This window comes from Mastacembelus armatus, chromosome 18, assembly GCF_900324485.2.
Source record: "Mastacembelus armatus chromosome 18, fMasArm1.2, whole genome shotgun sequence".
NCBI lineage: Eukaryota > Metazoa > Chordata > Actinopteri > Synbranchiformes > Mastacembelidae > Mastacembelus > Mastacembelus armatus.
In genome coordinates, this window is record NC_046650.1 from 12,132,779 (window position 1) to 12,154,495 (window position 21,717).

Genomic DNA, 21,717 nt, shown 5'->3' on the forward strand with positions numbered 1-21,717 from the left:
ACTACTCTCCCACGCCACCTCAGCTACCCTGATGATGACATCACCATGGCCCAAGACCTTCAAACTGTGACGGTGATTAAGTGCGATTAGTTCTGTCTGGGGCTGACTGATCCCAGAAGATTTCAAACAAAAAAAAAAAAAATTGAGAAGGAGAACAAGCATGGGAACATTTCAGTGTGTAGGCATTTTTGGTTTTGGTACAGCTAGAAAAAAAATGAATGACATAATCGACAAGGTCATTCTAATGTCATCTGCAGGATATGTAGCTTTTGTGAGAGAAAATGTGAGAGAGAAAAAAACTCAAGTCTTAAGACAGATTCTACACACTGTCATATATGCTACAACAGACTTCAAAATGTTTTACAGAAGCAAAAAAAAGAAGAAGGTGCACGTCTTTTTTCCTCACTTTATTGTGTTAATTTCTTTGCTTTATGGCAAAATATCAACAAACTAATATTCACATCAACCTCTTCTGTCATTAAACATGACCATGCTAACATGCTAAACTAACATTAGCATGTTAGCATGGTAACGTTAACATTTAGCTCAAATGTGACAAAGCAAATCATTACTAGGCCACGGCTGTAGATTTGTAGTTTTGATGAAAGACTTAGATGCACAGATGAGTTAACAGTCTGAGTAAAACGTAACGCATGATAGTTAATGCTAAAGCTTTTTAGAGTCTGTTAGGTTTAGCTGGACTTTATTTCAGTTTTTAATGCTGATATATCTAAAGAGATATCTAAATATGCAAATTGTTGCATTGTCATCTAGCACTTTTTTGTGTAGGATTTAGTGGCTAGTGGAACAAAAATACTGTAGTGTGGGGGTGGAGGTGACAGTGCATTCTCACTCTCATACACACTCACACAAATACATTTATTTTTGTTTCTCGTGGGGACCATACATTTCTTGGAGATATAACCTACCAATAACCATAACCATAACAATAACCACAGCTTATCTAACCATCACTTCATACTAACCAAGTCAAAACCCTAAAAGGCAATGACTCAACTGCCGGGAACCAGCATCTGGTCCCCACAACATGAGTGCAATCAGGTTTCTCTCACACACACACACACACACACACACACACACACACACACACACACAGACACACACAGACACACACAGACACACACAGACACACACACACACACACACACACACACACACACACACACAGAACGCTTGCTTGTTTTTGTTGAATATCGGACTAATTTGCTCCGGTTGCACATCTCTCCAGTGGAATAGTCTTGCAATCAACACCTCTGAGATCAGTTGTGTAGATTCTGAGCCCATCCAAAACAAAAAGCTTATGTAGTATAAGCAATAGAGCAATTTTGGTAGTAACAAGCACACATTCATGTCTCCGACTGTGAGCGAAAGCAAGCCTCATACATCAGTTTCGTACATAAAGCAGACCTAAGAGACATCCTTGCAATCCTCATTCCTCCTCCCCTGTGCTCACCTTGTAGAGGTGGCATTGGGTGGCACACGCAGTGTTACAAGGCCTCAGCTGGTGGCACAAAGCTGGGATGACAGAGATTGTACTCGACCTCTCCACTCACCCATAATATGATGAAGCCCTCTGCTTTCTCAGAGGGGAGAGTCACATTGGCAGGATGACTTTAGAAAGTATAAACGAATATCTTGGTTCCCTGTCTCCTACACAAACACTCACACACAAAGGCAAATTTTCTTTCCAAAAACAGAAATTTGTACACCGACAGCGGCACGGAGCATAAAGTGCTGACTTGCTGGCATTCCAGCCGGTTCCCACACTGCCAGCAGCGGAGCGTGTCTTGGTAAATAAAGCAACAAATGCAATGGAAGGAGAAAACGAGAGGAAAGCGAGAGAGACAGAGGGTGCAAAGGAGCATGGAGGGCTATAATTAGTAAGTGATTAACGACCAGGCATTAGACAGGTCCCACATCATTGATTGCGATGTTGTGCAATGCTGCTGCAGTGAAAATGAGCTGGCCCTAGGGGGGGGGCGTTGAGGTCATTGCTCTCAAACACAAACACAAACACACACACACACACACACACACACACACACACACACACACACAAACACCCATGTCCACCGGCCATTACTGAGAACATGAAGGTAAAGTACATCATGTCAGGTAACGGCTGCTGGAGACTCAGTTGTAAAGCACATGATACATGCATTTAAACTCATTTTGAAAGGACAATACGAAGGTATTTGCTAGTTTTACTCAAATACAAATCATGTACAGGTCTGCTGACCATTCTGAACAATTTCAGAGTTTTGATTGCATTTTTTCTTCCTTTCCAGAAAGCCAATGGAATACAAAGCCAATGAATAATAACATATTATATAAGTATACTGTGGTTTTAATGCAGAGGTATGTACGGTCATTTAACAGTCCAGGATCTAAACAGAAAGCAGACAGGTGGCGCAGTAATGATGATTTTTTTTTTTTAAAGTAAAATTTCAAACAATCATTTAATTTGAATAACTCAATGAAATGAAAAAACAAATATCTGTTTAAAAGTGTAGCCAAAACCAGCTTATGTTGCTGAAATCCAAAACGTTTGGGACATAAACAGACAAAACAGGTGGATGTTGCCAACGTCTTGCTTGCATCTCCACTTTGTGCTTTTTCTACCTATATACTCACACTCCTCCCCAGCCCTCTCATCCCTTCCTCTGATGATGGGGCAGGCAGTCCTGAGCCACATTTCAAACTCAACTGTCAGATGAGGGGAATGAAGAGAGGTACGGGGAGTGAGAAATGCTGAGGGAGGCAAAAAGACAGGAAACTATTCCATCTCCATCCTCCTTTCACTCTACTTCCTTTCTTTCTTTCTTTTTTTCTTTCTCTGAGAGCTGGTCAGGTGCCAACATCAATGTACTTTAGTGCATGGCTGGGTGGACACAGAGAGTGCTGGCCCGTCATGCATGGTGTAATATCACTCTGTCCTTGCCCCCATTCTTTAGCCTGCCAAGGTAATGATGATGATGAGGAGGAGGAGGAGGAGGAGGAGAGGGAAACACTTAGATACGTGGCTCAGCTGCACATGGTAAAGATTTCTGTAATAGAGGAGTGAAATTGACTTCCGTGTGCACGAGGAAGCTGCGAGTGTGTCAGCAGGAAACACAAGGGAGTGAGGGGATGTGTGCAGACGTGTGTGCATGCCTAAGGTTATTGGACGTTTACAACCATCAGCACATACAAGTGCATGTGTTTTTCTTGGACCTACCTTGTCGCTGTTGTAGTAGGCCAGACTCTCGCCATCAAATCTCACCCACCTCCTTTGAAACACACAATTTCTGCAAAGAAAGGTGAAAAGGTGAGGTGTAAACCCAAATTCAACCCATCTGGCTCAGTCAACCAAGACTGTAAAAATATATATATATATCCAACACAGTAAGGCAGTGACTGAATCCACTCTGAAAAGGTGCTCATATTTCATCAAGAGTGCCACTGATTCATTAATGTCAAGAGTTGTATCAACAGCTGTCAATTATCATAATCAAAACAAATGGCTACTTTCAGTTTGAATATTCAACAGTTCAATGGCAGTTTGCCAAAACTATGCAAATCAGGTGAAGGAGAATATAAGATGGAAGTAAATGATTGATGGCTCCAGCTTTGTGCAACTGTGACACATATAGCACCAGAAAAAGTCAGACTAAGTGAAGGCTGATGTAATGTGCATCTCAACACTCCAAGGTTGTCTCCCATCTCCTTTTCTTGTCTTTTCAATAGACCAATATATTATGGACAGATTTCCTTCACTCTCCTGTATCTAACACCATTTATCAGCTTTAAATAATCAAAGCCACATGGGGCAGCAGAGGAGGGAGAGAGTGGGAAATAAAAAGGGTCTGCAGAGAAACAGAAGGGTGTGTTTGCAGACGAACTTCCTAGACCTGCCTCTTAGCCACCTCAGGGAAACTGAGTGGAAACTGAGTGACAACAGGAAATAACTGTCTATGGAATATTTATGAGATTTCCAGCAAGTTCTTGAATAACTTCATCAGGTGAAGAAAAATGTGTAATGTGTGAAAACCTAAATTGGATCGCTGAACACATTTATCAGCTTGAAAAGTAGCTTAACCTACCCTTGAGGCGACAGTTTGTCCAGCCAGCCTACTCTGAGCACCTGGTTTTTGGGAGCTCCATAGAAGCAAGCATATGGAGAAATATCAGCCATTGCATTGCTGCTTAGTGCTTCTGCAGGCTCCGAGTATAGGTCACACTCCACCATGACCATGGATCCATTGTTAGGGCCAGAGGCAGCTGGTCCAACAGCAACAGCGTCAGGGGTCACTGCAAAACTTTGGTCCAGCAGGGTTCGAGCAACAATGCTGGCACACTCGTCCACTGTTGAGTACTCATCTTTGTAGGGGTCTGGGATAGTCAGACCTGGTGGAGAATCTTTTTCTTTTGGCTCCTTCTGTTTAGGTGTATTACTTCTGTATAAGCACAGATGACATTTTATGTTAGCTGACTGGATTATATATATATATCTACAAAACAATGACATTAACCTACTGGATGCATACAAATGAAAGATTTTCAGCTTATGTTAAGTTACCCTTTAAACTGTATCAATTTTAAATGTATTTCTGCAGTGGATTTCATTTTCTAAGGACAAGCAGCAAAAGAAATTTAACATTTTAAAACTTATGCATGTGAACACAGTAAATCGTACTGTAAGGCCTGGGGACTGAAGACTCCTCTCCATGATACCACTTTTACAGTGCACAGCCAAAAGGGGTTGTTTCAGATTGACTGTACATTTATGTAAAACATATGCAACACACAGAACACCTACCTTAAAGAAACAGTTCCACATTGTGGAAAACACAGTTCTTCATTTCCAGCTCAGAGTTAGACAAACAGATCAATACCACTGTTGTGTGTGTGCAACAGGAAGCAATTAGTCTGGTTTAGCACAGACAACAGAACTGAAGGAGCTATTCAAGAAGAAATTGTTACAGCACATATTGTAACTCCCCTTAAAACCACAGCTTGTCATTTTTAGATTTTTGTTTTGTGTGTGGATTATACACAATTACATACAACATGTTAATTAGTGCTGTAGCGATGCTGGCAGGTGTAGTTTTGAAGTATCAGCTGTTGTACCCTCCTTCCAGTCTTTATGCTAAGCTAGGTTAACGACCTCCTGGCTCGTTCCATAACTAATATCCAAACACGAGCGTGGTATCGATCTTTGCACCAAACTCTTGGCATCAAAGTGAATAAGGGTGTTTCTAAAAATGTCAAACCAGTCTTTTAACAAGCCCCACTATCACGCTTCTAAGGCAGGCATTGTAATTTACTTCCCTCAGATCTGAACTACTTCACTTATTCACTTATGATTTCAAATGCAGATCAAGATTTGTTTCTATTTTGTGTTGCAAACTTTAAGAAGTGAGCACATTACTTGCATATGATTTCAAGACATCACAATTTGCAAAGCCGCACGTAAGCAGATGTAATTATCAAGAGGCTGGAGTTAAAATGGGAAAAATATTACTTCTACGTGCAAGACTTTAACATGCAGCTAAAAATGTTTTCAGTAGTCAGGGGTTCAGGGTTAAATTCAGGGCATGGGCATGCAGTACAGCATCAGCATATTGTACCTTTGTTTCCTCTTGTCCTTTAAAGCACTCTGTAACCCTTCTTTAGCACCTTGGTCCTGTATAGAGCACAAGAAGAGATTAGCATCAGATGAAAAAAGTGTCCATCTTTCTGTCAGACACTTATCGTGTTACTACACTAAGCTATGTTAACTTTAGTGGCTTGGTGACATTTTCCATTAACTTCAGGGGAAAAACTTGAACAAGCAATTCTGTTCTCTGCAATGTACCCATGGTGACAACATTAACACTCAGAAGGAAGTTTGGTGTGTGGACTGTGGCTGAATAACCACATAGTGTTGAAGATCTGAGAAATGTCACTTCCTCTTTGGTTAGCTGCTAGTCACTATGTACTATACATATGCAGTCTTACCAGAGCGCTTTCAGGGTTGTTGTACAGGAATGTTTCTCCATAGGGAGCAATAGGTGGCAAGGTTCTTGGGAGTGAACCTAAAAAGGACATAGCGACAACACAATAGTTGTTTGGTTATGACAGTGAAACAGCGTGAAGGCCTAAACATGGTGCATGAAAGCAAGTAACTTAATAGGATTGTTCCAGATGTTACAGTGTCCTGTGATTAAATAACTCATTGCTCTGAATTAATGTCACAAATCTTGATCCATGCAAGCAATTAGATTTTGTTTTAACACGACTATCTCTCTGCCTCGGCCTCTTCTTCACTCAACTGGGAGTATGATCCTTTTCAGTCTGTATCAAAAAGGCAGTCTCTGCTAATGCCATTTCTGTGTCTCAGCTCCTGCAGGGACCGTGGTCAGTGGTTGGTGGAAGCTAAGATGAAGAAGAAGAGCAGAGAGACTCATACCAGACACTATTAGTCCGGAGACCTGGGGCCACCCGGCGTGGGCCGCTGCCTGTCACTGTGAAAAATGACACCACCCTCTCCTGAGGATTGTGAAGGCCAGAAGACAGCGCCATGGGGCTAGACACCCACATAGACACTGGTGGAGGAACAGACAGTGGCGTACAAAGATCGAAACACCATGAGACACATAGAGATGCCTGGAGGCAAACACAGACATCAAAAGACTGACAGTCAAATAAGCAGAGTCTCACATTCACATCCTTGTAGATGTGAATGTACTGCTTTTTAAAACTTTACAGACACACATTTTCAAACAACACATTACAGAGGGGAAAGGGCATGTACTAGACATGGAAAGCTTTTTGAAGGGGTCAGTTTACTTGCTGAAAGAATCCACTCCAACACATAAGCTCTCTCTATGGCCAAGCTCCGTGGGCAGATGGCAACCATCAGTCACCATCTATCAGCAAACCCTCAGGCCACTTGAGACTTTTTTCCACGGGCCACCAGACACTACTGCAGTCAATTCCTGTCTGATTCTCTATATTCTTCCCTCACTGGCTGCATCTTCTGCTTTTGTCTCTGTGTCGCCCACACTGTGTGTTTATCTGTGCCTGACCAGGCTCTCTCTCCAGCTGCAATCTAGGAAGTGAAGTAGATGCAGCCATACAGCTTGGCGTTAGGGAGCACATTGATTTTGTTCTGAATGAAAGCCACCTGCTTTTAATTTAGGGATTTACAGGTCAGTTTGTTATAATCACTTCTCTGTATCATGCTGTGATATTTGATTTGTGATGAAAAATGCACAAATCACAAAATCTGAGTTCAAAAGGTGATGTGTTCGAACTGGCCCACTGTAAACATTAAAACCTAAATGGTTTCAATTTGCACTCAGAAAGCTGCAAGCTTAAATTTAACCTGCTTGGTTTCAAAGTAAACTCTAATATTCTGCCCAGACTGCTGTGTTGATACAGAGCTCCTGAAGAAGCAACACAGACAAGTGTTTTCTCAATGAGACTTTTCTTGTGCAAAATGCTTATTTATAAGAGGAGGTGTGAGGGTGTTAATTAAAATTCTGTCAGCCTCAAGTAGCACGTTTTGATTGAATACAACAATCATTCTGGGAGACTCAGCTGCACATGTTTTTAAGTTTTGAATTACATCTCGGAATAAACTCTTCAAATATGCTCTAGTAAAATGATATCTCAAATAACGCCTTGCCAGACCATGTGTGGAGATTTAGCTTCCTACTCGAGCTCCCTGTTTCCCTGCTCTGGGACTTCCTTGGCTCCCTCTCTTCCACTGTCTCTCAGCCTGTTTTGCATCCATCTCCACTTCCTTCCTCCCAACCCACTTCACTGTCTCGCCTTTCTCTCTAGTCTCACTCCCTGCCTTGTTCCACACAGAGAAAAACTTGGCAAAACAAGGCGTACCGAGAGACTACTGCAGTAAAGGTACATGGAACAAGGAGGGAAGGGAGAGCTGTAAAAGGAGCATGAGGGGAGAACGAGTGCAAAAACGGACAAAAATCTGTTGATATGTTCCAAGAAATATCATCACAATGTGGTCAGACGTGGTCCCAAAAAGACTGACACTTTCACCACACCTTCATGCATCTGTCATCACAGAGAAGTACCACACACCCCTAGGAGAGCACATCTACCTCAGCACGGGAAGCAGCTCACGTAGTATCTCGTCAAATGAAACATGAGGGTCGACTAAGCCCAGTGAGTACAGCTAGGGAAGAGGCAAAATTCAAAACATATTTGTACTTGTTGTACTACAAGCCTGTGTGTTGTTAGCAAAGTTAAACAACTTCTAAAAAACTCTGGAGTGCCGGGCGACAGGAATACACAGTAGGGTCTCGCTGAGGGACAAGATGTGAGAGAGCATATTCCCCGTGAGATGAGTGCTTGAAACGCGGGCGACGCTGTTTCCCACAACACCCCGCCGAACACCCCCACCACACCCACCCACTACCCTCATCTCCTCTCCTTTCTTTCATACGGGCAAACAACAGCACTGCTGACTCTACTGCTGAATGAAATATTCATGGCAGAGATGAAGCGGACGCAACTGAAAGACTGCGTGTACCTTTCTGTATGCCGTTTGCACCGGTGGGACCTTCGGAGCCAGTTAGGTGTTGAGGGCTGGTTGTTTGCGCTGGTGGTGTGTTTCTGTGGAGGGACGGAAATCAATAGATTAGAACCGCCGGTGCAACAGGTGGGAAAAATAGGTAACACCATCTAGATGTAAAGGCCTTCAGGAAAAATTTCTGAGAGTTAGTTTCACACTTCAACCATGTGTAATATTAGTGCATGTGGAATAGAGAAGTGAATATTAAATTACAGTCCTCAAGTTCTCCATCAGCATAGATCTGAATGCAAAACAAGAAAGTCTTGTTTTCATATCCATTTATGAAATAGCATCATGGAATTCTTTTACCCAAGAACTTTTTAAGTTGCTCTTTTCACACTAGCTTCATTTTATTTATCATCAAGCTAAAAAGCAAAGGAGTGAATAAATATCTACCTGTCCTGAAGGAGTGGTATGGTCTGATTTGGTATTTCAGGAACAGGCCGGTGCCTCAGCCGATACGATCGAGTGAGCCGTGGACCTGCAGGAGCCTCAAAACTGGGATGTGTTTCATATATACAGTTTTCTACCATTTCACCATGAAAACTCCCATGGTCTTCGGTCACTGCTGGGTGGGGAACTTCAGCAGTGTCAGTGCTGGACAGTGAGTGTTCCTCTGAGGAAATGTCCCAGTCTGAAGGTATTTCAGAGAGAGAGAGAGACTCACTACTGCTGCTGGACACAGAAGGAGGGATGAGGGCGTGTTCAGATACGGTTGTTCGGATGTTCTGGAGATTACGTGGGGCTGGTTGAGGTGGGCGGACGGGTCTGCTCTTCAGGGTGTCCTCACTTTCCGTTTCCAGCCTTGCTCCCTGGGTCAAACTTTGACAACCCTCAAAATTATACTCCCTCCTCTCTATTGGCTGCTGGTTCTGAGACGTTGTCCCCCTCTTTAGGAAAATATGACGTGGGTGAAGCATGGGCTTTCTCCGGCACCTCCCACTCTCTACCCCTCCCTCTTCTTCTTCATCCTCATAATCGCTCTGTGACTGTTCTCCAAGTGCTTCCAAACTGCAGAGGATGCGCCTTCGATGGCCTGTTGGAAGCACACTGAGTTCCAGGAGCCGCTCATTTGTGAGGTGTTTGCAGTCTTCCAGACTCCGGTATCCCCCCTGCTGGAAGTGTGTGGCATACTGGGACAGGCGGATGGTGGACAGCCACTCCACGATCTCCTGGCTAGGCTCTGGTGGCTCTGACATGGTGCTCTAATGCCACAGCTGCCACATGGAGAAGACCTTTAGAAGATAGTAGTCCAGCTTTGAACTACGGATACAAAAAAAGACGAAGTTGTGATTGAAGGAAGATAAACTTAAGAGGTTTTAGGCAGCCTACTGTCAAACACAATTTAATCTTAAAGTTTAGGCAGAAGCTCATGACTCCACTCTTGTACCATAGACAGGATTATTAACCTTTGAAACATCCATTAACTCTAACAGGAATGATTTTAAATATCGGTTAGGGTCTAATGATATCAATCTTGTTTTAGAGGGTGGAAATTTAAGGGCTAAATTTCTTTTTTAAATACAAACTGAGAGCATGAATAGACTGTATCTGTGAAAACACGACCTAATCAAGGGAACACATCGACATTCTGAGAAAGACGTGTATTCATTTAGGGGAGAAGATTGATGCTAATCTCATATCTGAACAGTAAACATGAAGCTACAGCCTGGAGATAAATTTTTTTTATCTTAGCATTGCTTACTAATGATATTTTATATCTTGTGTTTTTAATCGGTTCAAATAAGTAATTAGAAAAACCACAACCAGTTGTGGTTTTAATGGAGTCCACTCCACGAAAGCAAACAAGCCAATTTCCCCAATGTTTATTCCTTTAAGACTTTTCAAAATCAGTATGCATGCAGTGTACAATTTGCAACACTCCTGGATGAAACTGCAGGAAACTGCAATAGCTATGAGGAAATAACATGCCAGTGTCATAGTGTGGCTCTGTTGTCAGATTTTTGTAACAGGTGTACTTTTAGGTTGGATTAAATAACATAAAAAATACATTTTCTGTGAAAAGCCCCACTGACATCTTTAGTAGAACACCTTTGCCTGTTTGCAGCTTGCACGCAGCAGAGCCTAAAAACCCAACTTTTACATTAGAGCGTGCGCTGCCTAAAAACATAAAACAAACCACGCATATGGCAATGATATTTTCGAAGTTGAGCACCGATGAATTGTGTATCTCTCACCATCTCACATGCACACAAACACTTAAAATTCTCTGAGATATAGTAAACAGGGCAGATGAAGTGCTACTTCTGCTTTCAGAAAACTCAACCTTGTGGCATGTGTATAACACATCTTACAAGTCGCAGTGATAAATAGGAACTGATCTATAAGTTATTATAAATGTGTGTTAGATATAAAGTAACTTATTTATTTTTGCACAACAATCTGACACAATACTACAAAAAAAGACACTAATTTCATCTTGTGAGTTTTACACCGGGCCCGAAAACACAAAGCTAAAGTCTCTGGTCCACACACGGCTGACTGTACTAATGCCTCACATTAAAGGCCGATAGACTCGATCAGACCAGCAAAGCTGTGAATTGCAGTGTGAACATGCAGGGACCTGTACTGGCTGACAGCCAGCTCAGCCACACGCCAAAGCTTGCTAGCACATTTGACCTAGCCTGCTCCACAGCTCTGCCTTTTTAACGCACATACGCCCACTCACACCACTGCACACTGCAGAACACACACATTCAGCAAACATTATTAAGGGCTGGATATAGGAGTTCTGATGCACAGCTACTGCCTGGTGTCAAAGCCCACGGACTGTGAAGATCAATAGCAGAACAAAGAGAGAACTGGCCACGCTGGTATGGGAAAATATAAAGTAATGTGGAGACATAAGGTTAAAACAACAACACACCTAAACACAATGTATGAGCACAACTCACTGACATGCAGTGGAACAACAATGTGTGAGCACATTATTTCTTGTACAATATGGGTGAGAGCATGGCTGCCAGTGCAGGAGAGGTATGTGTGTCGGTGTTGCACCCACTGCACCGTGATTCAACGACAACACAGGTATTTTAGACAATACAGAGAGTGAGTCATAACATGCACGCCCATGCATGCACACCAACACACACCTACCTCATCCTGCTGTACGTCTTTCAGCCAACCAGCTTTGAACAAAGTCCACTTTCTAGCTCCTTCCTGGTTTGAGGAAAAAATAACTTAAGTTCCTGTTTAAATGCTGTTTGACTTCAATATGAAATGGTGTTTTAAGGATCCTGTCACGCACATTTATAGAAAAATGCCATTTTAAAGCCGCAGTAAACCCACTTTTGTTGGAAAGGCTGCTTCGTTGTTTGGACAGGTGTCTGTTTTCATAGAAAGCAGGCAGCAGCAACATCACATGTGTGCAGCGTCCTCATGAGTGTTTACACATACTGGAAACAATACTATGAAAACAATGCTTTTTAAAGTGCGGGTTAGGCAGTTTTGTTTTATGTTTATACCTAATTATCATAAACCAGCGGGAAGTGCCACAAATCGCTGCTAATGCCTCCAGCTCTGGCGCGTTAAGAAGCTGATTTAAACCAAAGCTCGTTTAATTCATAGTGCCCACTTTTCATAAACATTAGAAGGGATGTTGACGTAACACGTCGTCGTGCGTACGGTGTTCTGCAAAACTTACCTAAGGGTTAAAAACAGCAGAGAATCTCAGGCAGCATCCGCACACTTTTACGCACAGCGTGTGTCCACTGTTTTTTTATTAAATGTGCTTTCGGTCTCGTCTGTTTCCGTTCCCTGTCTGTTCTGGCGTTGAGAGTAACTCCACGCCCATTTCAGCGCACGACCAAAGGTTCAGTGCCAGAAGTTGCAGAAGTGAAGTCCGCACTTTACTTTCATTAGAACACCAAGTTAAAGCTAAAAGCCGCAAGCTGGAATCGCATTCATGCTGCGGTGCAACTTTCTGCACCTCTCACCAGCTCATCCAAATGTCAGAGTGGTGACAGAGGAGTCAGCGTGTTTGAGCTCAGATTTCCCGAAGCCTGTGTACACAATAAGAGAAGAAAAAACAAACTGTGTGTATGCAAAGAGGAGGCATTTGTGATGTGTTGCAGGGAATAGTAGCATGTCCCAGCTTGATCCTGAGGGCCCCGGGCTACGCGTTCAATACAGTCAGGAATGCAGCACCCTGCCTGGCACACTTAATAATCAAGGGAGTCCTGAGGAAAGAAAAAACACATTTTGTTCACTGCGTTTATCCATTATTATGTATTCTATTATATCATTTAAATAGGGCAGCAATATTGAGTGTGACGTTGAATTTACGCGCCATTGTTAAATGATTTTAATTTTTCTGTCACTACTGGGTTTAAATAGTGTAATGACCAATATAAAGTTTATTTTTAAATAGCTCATCATTTGAGATTCCAACAGTAAAAACTATAATCCTTCAGGACCAGTCCCAGCCTGGGAAACTGATAAAACATTGGATAAAACATAAAAATCTCAAGCTAGAGAGCTGTTTGGTTTTTTTTACAGGTGAGGCATATTAGCATTGATTTAACACCCTCACGTTTTAAACATCTTTTTATATTATATTTTCAATATATGAAATGTTTATATTCTTCCTCCATGGAATGACATTAACAGTCCTACTAAAATAAAAAGGGCTAAAATATGTAATAAAGTTAAGGCTACAACGTGCAGAAGCAGCCACATGATGGCGACAGAGTGCTGCAGCACTGCGGTTTGGGCAACTGTGACTGAAAACATTTTAATATTTCACAGTAAGAAAAGCATGTGTGTAAATGATATATGTTTTAAAGATAATTAATGATGGCTGTTATGGTACATGTTGATACACTGTCAGGTTCCTAGGGCACCAGAATAAAACTGATAACACAACTTCAACTATGATAATTCAAATAATATTCTAAGTTATGTGGCTCAGATGGCCTGTTACAGACATCCACCTGTATAGAAGTCAGCAAACACATCCCCACTCACCTAGACATTCACACAGGTTTAAATTACCTTTATTATCCATCCATTATCTATACCCACTTATTCCTGTTTAGGGTCACAGGGATCAGCTGGAGTCTGTAATCTGTTAGTGACATTCCAACACTGAAAAAATACAAGTTACACAACCTGCAGGTGTTCAAACGTATAATTACCAGCTACATCTGCTCAAACACTGTGCAATTTCCCTCTCTACGTATTTTTTCCCCTTTATACTACTTTAACTTTCTACTTCAGAAGTTAAATAGTAATATTGTACTTTTTAGTCCACTATATTTATATTTATTTATACTCTCATGGCTATTGTACTTCTTCCAAGATTTTACATGCAAAACATATGATAATCTCAAAGTATGTTGCAGTGTTTTACTTTAAATAGCCCAATATTGTACACAGTATGTAGAATTGGTAATTACATCAATACAGCATTCTGAAGGTAATATTTCTGTACAATTAATTATGTATTTTTACTTAAGCAACAGACTAATAGACTATTATGTTTCTGTTTTTACTTAGTCATCTAAATTTTACATTTACACTTTGTCTTGGGACAGAAATTTCACATGAAATCCAACATTTTGTTGTTTTACATCCACATGCCTTCAAAATACAAAAAATATACCAAATCCATCACTGATTCACTGGCAGATGTTTTGAAATGTTTCAGGAGTGGGTGGTATCTGTCACTGTGTGGACCTAGCAGCGGTAAAATGAGTGACAGTACAACAGAAGAGAGGGATGGGACATCTGGAGGACAGCACTCTGTCTTCCTGTGAATCTTTTGCTCTGTGGCTCCTCTTTTGTCCCTCCCTGCCACGCCTCCAGGGGTCGCCTTGGTAACATGTTTTACTGCTGGCAGCCATATAAATACAGCATTGGCTGCTGTAAACTAGGATAGCTGTACACAGTAACACTCAGTGCCAAGGACACAGCAAACAAGGGGGCTACAGCTTCGAAACGAGGTACATGAGGGAATGCAGTGTATTTGTAGTTTATATTTGATATTATTCACTGTGATTTTATTAACACTTCTTTGCGTTATGCACCACTAATTGTAAAAAGAGGAAGAGACAGGCCAGAGGAGAAATGCCTGAACCTGACCTGTTGTGTTTTTCAGCTCAGAATGGATGCAAATCTGCATGTGAATAAAGAAATAAATGAAGCTCTTCATGGCACATGGAGGGACGACAGCCTCCTCAACATGTTGACTGAAACTATTCAGGGGCTTGAAGCTGTCAGACAATCCAGGAATCATCATAATAGACCAGTGGGTAGGAGGGGATACACAGAAGGAGAACCAGGTAGAGGTGGAGGAGAGGAAGTAGTGAGGAATGAAGAAGGGATGCTCAGCCCAGCAGAAGATGAAGAGGAGGATGAAGTGAGAGGGAGGAGAGATGATGAAGAGCGGGTGGAGAAAGAGTGCAAGCGAAAAGTTCTGGGAGTGCTGAGAGAGCTTAGTGTTTTTCATGTTGACAGAGTGACAGCTTGGAGAAAAACCCTCGGGGAGTGTGCATGCATGCGCAACAAGCCTCCAGCAGAGGGCAGTGATCAGCAACATCCATCTACAGCAGGTATGGGACGTCATCTCACTGTAGCATCATGTATTAGGTATGAAATGTCATAACATTTATGTGTAAAATGAAACAAGAATTTAGCTCCTCAGCAATTGTTTTAATGTGTAGCTAAATTATCTAAATTAGCTCCAATATGTCAAGTGAAAGTTTTATTGTATATGTTGTTATGTTATACATGCATTTTGTTTCAGAACCACAGTCTGAAGTTATGCCTTGTCTGGACACCTTCTGCAATACTATTCAAAGTGTTGGTGAGGAAATAGAGAACATTGTGGACAAACTGAGTACAATCCTAACCAGGCTGGATGCAGAAATCCTCCAGTTATCTGCAGAAGTGGCCTCTACTGTGGATACAGCACTTCAGGAAACCAGAGACCCAGAAACCTCAGAGCCACCTGAAGATCACCCTTACACCTACGAGCACTTCGAATCTGACTGCAAGGTTTCTGAAAGTCATACAGTGTTGCCACCAGACACTGAGCAACCATCAGACTCAGTGTTCAGCAAGTCTGACTGCAACGATATGGAAGAAGGTGGCAAAGAATTAGAGGTTAAAGGTCAAGTGAATGACAATAAAGACTTTGTTTCTCTAGAGAGTCAGAAAGTCTTATTGGAAGAGAGAGGAAAAGACACGGAGGTGGTAAACAACAAGGATGACAAGGAGACAAAGAGCGACTGGGTCACAGTAGGGTAAGCTGAGAAAATCATCACCCTTTAACCCCATTAACGTACAGTTTTCTCATCTATCACATTTAAATTATTAATATTCTTTATGCTTCATTGTGACACATCCTCCAAGTGTCAGCCTTTTGCATCTTTACAAGCTTTGAAATGTCCACTAGAGCTCAGAATAAAGTCCTGTGGGTTTGAACATATTTGGCGCACAGCAAATTGAACTTAGTTCCAGTTTTCTACATTTACTGTGGGGAGTAAACTAATTAATTTTGCAACCACCAGTGCTGAAAGCAGAAATAATATTTCGACTAAGATTTTTGAAATAGTAAAAATGTCAATAAACTCTTCCACATAAAAACGACCTGTTCAGCTTTTTATCCCGCATGGGGCCGACTAATGAGCCTGGACATGATTTGATTCCTTCCTCTCATTTGCCCTGCTCACTGAAACAGAAGTAACATCTGTGCAGTGCTTCATCACAAGGTGCATTCATTTTGACTGCATGGCCTCCCCATAGACGGCTATTTCATACAGTTCACTGTCAGGTCAATACAAATTTGTCCAAAATCCAAACAAATTAGAAAATCTGGAACGAGAATGAGAGGCCATGATGATTCCCCCCCTCCAGGCATGTTGTTTAAAGACAATATTTCTACCACTAACTCTAATGCTTCTATTTCAACTGCTAATATTAAGAGCAAAACAAATATATTCACATAAATAATACTGGGAGAAAAACGTAATATGAAGCTTATGGATAATTGTATTTATATCCTCCCATGTTTGCTTCAACTTTCATGCTGTCAGTCTGTTTATTGTGTATCTTTTCTAAAATAATCTACACTCACCGGTGAACTGGAGGACAGCCAACCACCTGCACCAGACACATGGTTCATCAGAGCCTCCACACATGTGGCTGAAGTCCTGAGGTGTGAAGTGGCCGACGCCTTCAGCTGCCTCATGGTGACTGGCTCAGAGGAGCTGGTCAGCAGAGTGATCAGGGTCAAAGTTCAAGACGGAGCCAACCTGCACTTCCCTGTGACAGTGGCTGTGCCTTTCTGTGCGCGTTACCGCAGCAACTACAGGGATGTCGCCGTCAAGATAGTTGATGAGGAGAGGAGGGCGAGCTACGTCACTCCTGTAACAACAGAGGGTGCATATGGTGGACAGAGGGTGAGGTTCTCTGTGACAACTACTTCCAGCACTAGTTGTACATTTTTAAACAGATATTGTCTAACAAACATAGTGACAAGGTCTGAAAACATTCAGCTTTCATTTTTGTAATAACAGCTCATCATCAACTGTTTCAAACTTGGACATTGTTCTGTCCCTTTAATGGAAGCAGCATGATTACTGAGACTGCAATAATTCTGCTGTGTTAGTTATAGTATTGCTTTTTGCCTGAAACAGATGTGATTACACGCTGTGGCTCTGTTTCTGTTTGGTTTATGTCACTGTCAGGGCTCATTTGCAGAAGTGAGGGTGTACTCTCTCGGCCTGTTTGCAGTGGTTTCCTGTCTAAAAAGAGAAAATTACACAGTTCCCAGGAGGGGACTGTCACTCAAACTCCCCATGGACCCTCGAGTTGTTCTCAGCTACCTCCCAGGATCCTTCAGTGCACCAGTAATGGCACAAACTATGGTAAGGAGATGATGAATTGATTGATTGAAATGATTTTCTTCTACTCTCCTTTGCGTTGTACAATAATCATAGGTTTGCTCAGCTGATTAGTCATGTAGGCTGGATTTGAAAGTCTTTTAAAATTGGCATTAAAAGAAATATGGTAGGGGAAACAGGGACATACAAATCAAGAGAGAAAAGAAGAAACAGATTGCTATAATTCACACATTTGAGTTTTCACAGAAAAATGGACAGCTGTGGGCGTGTTGACGTGCGTGTTCGAGCATCTGTGAACTAACTTCACTGCAGCAAACTGCTGCTTGATCTTATGTCAAAACCCAAAGGCTCCTGCTCTGCACAGCTCTCTGATAAAACAGCATGCTGTCGGCAAAACAAAAGTGTGGGGGGAAAAACTATTTTCATATTATACAGCATCTCGCTCCAAACTGCTGCCTGGTTAATGCAGATCATCTGTTTTCTGATGTGCTTCAGATTCAGCCAATAGACGCCGTCTTGCTGGCTGCCATCAGGTCCAGAAGTGACGCCTATCACTCGGTGGTGTCAACCAGCCCACTGCTCTACCTCGTCCACCCTACCTCACAGTCCCTGAGAAGACCCCTTAGTGTGACTCTCCCCTGTCCCCCTAACCCTGAAAAGAGGAGGGTCACATGGGGGCAAGGGGACGCTGCTGAGCATCACTACATCAGTTCTGTTATTGCTTCTCAACCCTGGGATCAACCTGCTTCCTGTAGGCGGAGGTAAGATAAAGTGTCTTTGGGCTTGTCCAAAAGTATGAGGACTCAGAGTGGTGACATTTCCATTTTGTGCTAAGTAATACTTTTTACTCGACTATATTTCTATACAAATAGGGCAGTCATTTTTAATGAAACATTTTAAGTGATAATTCCTCTGAAGGATCACATTTTGATCAAATTTGCTTTTTTATGTCTCTGTCAGAATCTTGGGTGCCTCTAAGGAGGCATCCACTGAGCTGCTGATCGCCCTGGGCTCAAGGGACAAACAGTGGAGCGTCCTGGAGAAAGTTACTGTCAGGAACCAGCAGAACGGGCTGGTGTCGTTTGAGCTGACGGAGAGCTTTGACAGGTCTGCAATATATAGATTTGTTTCTTTCTTTAAAAATGTCTTTCATTTTGCAATTTTTGGATGAAGTGACTGTCAGTTTTACAATTGATAATAAAATGAGAAAAGTGGATTATCATGATTAACCAGGCCTTTCTTTACGTCAGTCTCATTCAAATAGTTATTATTGAATATTAGACCTTTGTTAGTTGTTGTAAATTGTGAACTGTGCCTTTAATTAGGATGGATTCTTATTATTTCCCTCATATAATTCTGTTCCTCCTTATCAAAAACAGCTTACCTAGGGACTAATACAGCTAGAGTAGGTAATATGAATTTTTTTATTCTGTCTTAAGAATATTAAGTCTGTATTCATGATAAGAGACTCATCTCTTTCCTCTCTTCAGCCACAACCTAATCTCTCCACTGAGCTCAGCGTCTTAACTCTGCCTCTCCCTGCCCTCTGCTCAGAGTGCTGGTGCTCCGTCTCCTCTCCCCACCACCGCTCTGCCCTTTCACCTCCCTGGTAGAGGAGTTAGAGGAGTCGGTCTGCTGCCACATGGTCACTGTCGTCCTCCAGCGCCGATCTGACCAGCCCCACGCCATCCTGGTAGCTGCCCTGCCCAGCAGGGACCTCAGCTGGGAACAGAACAAACTGCGAGCTCAGGGTTACAGCGGCCTCCTGGAGACCTCGTCAGAGATCTGCATGTGCGAAGGAGACCAGCTTCTCCTACGTTTCAGTGGCAACATCACCTCCACAGGTTGGGCGTGGTGTTGACCTACGATGGTGCTTCTCATTGTTTGTAGATGTAATAAATGGATTATTCTGAAGAGACTCTTCTAATTTTTAGGCATCACATGAAAAAGTCTGTCTTGCCATGAAATTTTGAAAAAGACAGACCTAACAGTTCAGGAAATCAGAAGGTTATGAACATGTGTTCTATTGTAGATGAACACAGGTTTGTCTCCCTGCTGTTTGCTGCTACATAACTGGATGCAACAGACCATACAGTAAAGTAATTAAACTACAGGTTTTCACAGCCAGCTGACAGCATGCTTGAATGTTCCCAGCCTCTAGGTATTTCAGCTCTGACTATTGATGATTATCTGATTTTTCTTCTTTTTTTTTTTTTTTTTTTAAAAATCAATGAACAACAGGAACTCAAAAAAACCAAAGTGACGAGCGAATCACGTTCCACACTCAGCGCAAGAATCAGCTCTTAGTGTGTCTAACTGAAATAGACCCGTTTGGGAACCACAGCTCCCCTCACTACAAGGGAACAGCCATGTTTTATAAGGTCGCCAGAGGTCATCTGGAGTGGCGAAGTGACAAACCAGCCCTGAAGGACCCAAAGCTCTTGGGAGAGCCCGTCTGCAAGCTGTCTCTGACTTTGCCCAAGGTGAGGACGTATTCACAGAAATTTTTTTTTTTATGTTATGAGTGAAGTTAAAAGTTTAACCTTCACAGTAAAGGCATATTATAACTTTTCCTTGTGTTTCATTTCAGAAAATGAGAAACATCAATCGTCCCATCGCAGCTAGACTGAAGGTATGTGAGGAGGCAGGTGGGTGAACTGTCTTTTACCTATGACTCATCCACACCATCCTGTTTTTCCGTTTCAGTCCCCGCACACTGCTTTAGATCATTCCCACATATTCAACTAAAATCTAAGCTTTCTTTAAAAATTTGCAAAACTCTTATTCTACACTGTTGACCAGTTTGTTCAAATGCAGTGCATTAAAGATAATCATAATGTATTGAATCATTAACTATTTTGCATGTGGGTTTTTTATACATATATATATATATATATATATATATATATACATACATAGCAATATCACAAAATGTCTTAACTGACATTGGGAAAATAATTTCAACCGTATTTCTCAGCCATTCCAGACTTTTTCTAATTTTGCCAAACAAGCTGTTGTTAGAAAATATAAAATATAAGTTGCATCACACATTGCGCCAGAAAAGTCCTCAGATAAGTTACCTTCTTCATCTTATGCCCACCCACCAGATTCCCTGTCAGACTCTCTTCTTCTCTGGCTGTCTGGGGAGCTTTCAGAGGAGGAAGTAGCCCTGCTGGTCCTCTCCCTGCGCCTCCGTCGCAGTGCCGCTCAGCTGGTGAAGCTCCGGGCCGGGAACAGCCCATCCACTCAGGCCTTCCATGTCTTGACCATGTGGAGGAGGGGTCTGCCTGCTGCTCCGCACCAACCCAAGGCTTCTCAGCTGGCCCACTGCTTGGCTAAGAGCGGCAGGCCAGATCTGGCCAGAGAGCTAATGCTGCGACAGGCTGCAGCCACTGAGCAGGGCTCACCAAAATAAGAAAGCTGAAAAGTAGAAATCATACTGTTTTTCAATGCAGTTGTTGCTCATATTGCTTTGTTTAATCCACAAGGGGTCAGCATTGGACTGTGAGAGTCTACTCAGACGGGAGGCAGATTGTGCAGGGCAGTGCTTCCCCACCTTTTTGGCTTGAAGTCTACTTGCAAATCATCATCAAGCAGACTTCAGCTAAACCAACAGTAATAGTGATGACTGCAATAATATTTTGAGCAGAAGAGGAAATAATTAGTAACTCAGAAGAATTAGCAAAGATTAGCGATGATATCAGAAAATTAAATTAATTTTGTCCATTCCACATAGTTTCAGTGTTTTCTTGCCATGTAAATTGTCTTGCAACCCCTTATGTTATATCTTGTGACCCCACAGGAAACCCTGATCCCCAGCTTGGGAACCAGTGGTGTATGTAATGTTTCTGTTTTGATATACATGAATCAATATTAAATGCAAATCACCACTTAGGATACTGAGAGACATTTAGGCAACTAATATAAATTACTACAAAGTATATTTAGTAAAACCATTTGAAATTGATGCCTTACCTGATAAAATGCAATAATTATAATGAAATAATCTGAACAAAGTCATTCTGGATAAAAGCAGAGAGAATTTAAATCCCACCTGCACTATAGCTGATACCTCAACACACATTTTTGAATGTACATGTTGACTGTTGCCGCTATTCGATTTATTCTCAGGTTATTTTCACAAAGTTTGAATTTTTCTGTAGCATTAATCTCAGCGCCTTCACCTTCTCCCTTTATTTGGTACAGTCACTGATCTCCACAAACAGGTAGGTGATTTACACAACCAGTGAGCCATCTCTGCTC

General features: G+C 42.0%; 2 protein-coding genes across 3 annotated transcripts in view; one reads left to right on the top strand and one right to left on the bottom strand.

The window, feature by feature from the left end:
- The window catches only part of arap2 (ArfGAP with RhoGAP domain, ankyrin repeat and PH domain 2), a 94,969-nt gene extending 82,315 nt beyond the window's left edge, over positions 1–12,654 (bottom strand). The window contains exons 1-8 of one of the 2 annotated variants that reach the window (XM_026327276.1): positions 12,252–12,654; positions 11,705–11,767; positions 8,984–9,850; positions 8,546–8,628; positions 6,001–6,077; positions 5,631–5,686; positions 4,104–4,457; positions 3,239–3,308 (exon numbers count right to left, since the gene is read on the bottom strand). In XM_026327276.1, coding sequence (XP_026183061.1) covers positions 3,239–3,308; positions 4,104–4,457; positions 5,631–5,686; positions 6,001–6,077; positions 8,546–8,628; positions 8,984–9,786 — 1,443 coding nt within the window. In that variant the 5' untranslated portion in view covers positions 9,787–9,850; positions 11,705–11,767; positions 12,252–12,654. The remainder of the gene's footprint in view (positions 1–3,238; positions 3,309–4,103; positions 4,458–5,630; positions 5,687–6,000; positions 6,078–8,545; positions 8,629–8,983; positions 9,851–11,704; positions 11,768–12,251) is intronic. The other variant, XM_026327284.1, reaches the window with a different exon arrangement.
- Positions 12,655–14,745: 2,091 nt separating this feature from the next.
- On the top strand, positions 14,746–21,055 carry dthd1 (death domain containing 1). The gene is made up of 10 exons (XM_026298614.1): positions 14,746–15,168; positions 15,354–15,852; positions 16,683–17,010; positions 17,299–17,478; positions 17,950–18,215; positions 18,415–18,561; positions 19,009–19,298; positions 19,696–19,937; positions 20,045–20,102; positions 20,562–21,055. The coding sequence occupies exons 1-10, from the start codon at positions 14,790–14,792 to the stop codon at positions 20,867–20,869; spliced, it is 2,697 nt and encodes an 898-aa protein (XP_026154399.1). The 5' UTR covers positions 14,746–14,789; the 3' UTR covers positions 20,870–21,055.
- The last annotated feature ends 662 nt before the right edge of the window (positions 21,056–21,717 follow it).

Excerpts from the sequence above, each read along its gene's own strand:
- dthd1 (XM_026298614.1), top strand. The coding sequence starts at position 14,790 with ATGTTGACTGAAACTATTCAGGGGCTTGAAGCTGTCAGACAATCCAGG. Across the intron at positions 19,299-19,695 it reads TGGCAACATCACCTCCACAG|GAACTCAAAAAAACCAAAGT; the intron begins GTTGGGCGTGGT and ends AATGAACAACAG. Across the intron at positions 20,103-20,561 it reads GAAGGTATGTGAGGAGGCAG|ATTCCCTGTCAGACTCTCTT; the intron begins GTGGGTGAACTG and ends CCCACCCACCAG.